We start from the raw sequence: 2,799 nt of genomic DNA on the forward strand, positions 1-2,799 counted from the left end.
CCCTTCCCCTTCTTCCCCTTCCCTTCCTTTCTCTTGTGCTGGGGATGGAACCCAGGGCCTTGGGCATGCTAAGCAAGTACTCTACCATTGAGTTACACTTCCAGCCCTTGTTAGACCATTTCTAAGTTGCAATCCCAGGTTTTTCCTTTTCATGTACTAGATATTAGTATATTGTAATTACTTCTATTATCCTGTTTCCACAGGGATTTCAGGAGTTTTGTTTGCTTTGAAAATCAGCACATGCAATACATCTTTAAGACACTAACCTAATTTAACCATCAGAATGTTGCCCATATCTCCCATAAAACTAACCACAGGTTCTTGGCTATTCTGTCTTGCTAGCATGGTGAGAAATAGGCCAGAAGTGGTGTGTGGAGCTGGCTTGCTCTTGCTGAGAGCTGACTGTGAGTGTTGTCTCCCACCTCCACAATCTGTGATCAGGTTCGTAGTTTAAAATTGGTCATGCAAAGCATGTTTATTCAATAGGAATTGGAAAACTCTCCATTTCCAGGCCTTGCTACTTCCTAGAGAGCACACCAGGTAGGGGTGGGTGTGAGTGGGAGTAGATGGGCGGGTAATTTTCCCTACAAGGTAATACATAGCAAGCATGGATCCCAGCAAGCTGTGGGAAACTCAGTGGATGGCCCAGGGAGGGGACCAGTGTCAGGAGCAGCAGCTCTTAGGCCATTCGACACCAGATGTGCCAAAAGAAAGCACAAAGACCCAGCTTTCATTTCATTAAAATGCAAATGGGGTTATATTCAAGACACTTGGGTCTCTCTGCTCAGCTTGCAAAGGAACCGAAGAAACAAAACGTGCTGCTTAAGTGCCAGAGGCTGGAAAACTCCCTGCAGCCGGGCTGAATGAAAGTGTGACACTGAAGGGAAAAGCCCGTTGCAAACTTCCATCCACAGGTTCCCAACAGTTGCACCGCTACAGTCTAATCGCTTTCATAAATCATACATTTCTGGGCATTTGCGGCCTATGGAAATGATAACAGGGAGGGTGGCCCTGCCGACCACAGGGAAATGGCTCCTGAGCTGTCACTCGCTTCTCCAGTCACTCTCAAGCCCGCCCCTAGTTGGCTAGAAGAGTCCATGGGCACAGTGCGCAGCCATTCATTGCACAGCTCTGCGGGGAGCCCGTTTTCCCTGGCGGGCCAGCTCACAGCTGCTTACCTTTCACATCCGGGTGGCCGGAGAGCTGTTGGAGAACTAGAAGACAAAGAAGAGCTGGGCGTCAGTACAGCTGTTCATCCGACCTGGGAGGGCCAGGGCTTTTCACCTGAGACCCAGAAGCTGAGGTTTACCTTCAGCTGTCAGGTTAAACTCAGCAGTCACTTTGCCAAAACTGTTCTTGATGCAGCAGTAATAGAGACCCTGGTCCTTCTGACTGGCTTGAACGATGGCCAAAGACACGGCAGAGCTGTCCCCTGCGCTGTAATAGGGGACATCAATTTTCACATACTTTGTCACTCTCAAGTTGCATTTTCCTAATACCCTGAAGGAAAAAAAGCTAATGTCTCCTTGCCCTCATGTTCTCAGCCAATGGGCTGGCTAAAGAACAAGATGCTGACAAACTGTCTAAGCCAGTTGTTCATCCATAGGGAAGGATCGTTGGCATTTGGTTTAATGTTCTCTTCCAACATCTGATATGAATGCACAGAAACTTTTTGGAATTTAAATGCCATCAGTAGAGACAAGGATGGGCATTGTAAATGTTAGGGCTGTCAGTAACACATCTGCTCAGAATTCACCTTAGTTATATTGTTGACCAGGCTGTTCTACGCTTGAAAGAAATCTGGTAACTCCAACCCAAACCTAAACACAGACATAATAAGGACCCTTGAAGCACAAGAATGCTTTGCTTTACTAAGAACCCTTTTAAATAGTATACCCCCTTAGTGCGTACCACCCGCCCACCCAGTCTCACACACTGTACTGTGAATATATGGGGATATAGCTCAGTGGAATAAGTGCCTGCCTATACTACAAATATAAAAACTAGTGGTGGTGGTAATGGTGGGCAACGGGGATGACAAAGCTAATGTGTACTGAGCACTTGCTACGTACCAGGAATTGTGCTAAATACTAAGGAGTCTATTTTATGTCATCCTCAGCAAAACCCAATGAGAGAAGTACAACTAGTATGCTCAGTTCACAGAAAAGGAAACCAAAAACAATTTAAGCAAATGATCTTGATCTCACTAAGTGACCTCCCTAAGTAGTTTATGATTCCTGCCCTTAAGTCTGGGATAATCTGAATGATGATTACAGCCACAATATTTATTCCAAAGTTTCAAACACACTTTGCAGGAAAAAAATGATATTCAAATGGTGTTCTAATTTTGTTCTATATAATGAATTTTGTTAAACACTCACCAAGATTCCCCCCCCACCACGTGTTGTGTACATTCAATCTGGATTCATTTCATAGTTTAATAACAAAAATCCAATTACAGTATCTTGAATCTGTCTCAGTTGTAAGTTCAGCGAAAGTGTTCATTATTGGCTGGCTTTTCAACAGATTTGAAGTCTCTGATTTATACATGCCTCTTCTGGAATGTTCCCATGTCTTCCCACAAGGTGCACTAAATCATAATGCTCCCTGTACTGATATGCTCTCTCCCTAAGCATATCCAGAATGCATGGTTCCCACTGGATGTAAGAGTCCTGTTCTACCTGAAAGAATAAATAAAACTCAAAACATACAATAGATGATAGAAAAGGGAAAGAAATTGCTCAGAGGAAGGAGTGACTGGGGTGAGAGAAAGAAGAAAAAAGAAGGAAGGCAAAAAAA

General features: G+C 44.2%; 1 protein-coding gene and 1 pseudogene across 3 annotated transcripts in view; one reads left to right on the top strand and one right to left on the bottom strand.

Annotated features, from left to right (window-relative positions):
• LOC102009783 overlaps window positions 1-2,799 on the top strand; it is a 73,031-nt pseudogene that overhangs the window by 55,019 nt on the left and 15,213 nt on the right.
• The window catches only part of Alpk2 (alpha-kinase 2), a 122,752-nt gene that overhangs the window by 30,854 nt on the left and 89,099 nt on the right, over window positions 1-2,799 (bottom strand). For all 3 annotated transcript variants that reach the window (XM_005372989.2, XM_013511023.1, XM_013511022.1), the window contains 2 exons: window positions 1,310-1,437; window positions 1,179-1,214 (listed from right to left, as the gene is read on the bottom strand). In XM_005372989.2, coding sequence (XP_005373046.1) covers window positions 1,179-1,214; window positions 1,310-1,437 — 164 coding nt within the window. The remainder of the gene's footprint in view (window positions 1-1,178; window positions 1,215-1,309; window positions 1,438-2,799) is intronic.

This window comes from Chinchilla lanigera, unplaced genomic scaffold (genome assembly GCF_000276665.1).
Source record: "Chinchilla lanigera isolate Chin_1 unplaced genomic scaffold, ChiLan1.0 scaffold00001, whole genome shotgun sequence".
Lineage (NCBI taxonomy): Eukaryota > Metazoa > Chordata > Mammalia > Rodentia > Chinchillidae > Chinchilla > Chinchilla lanigera.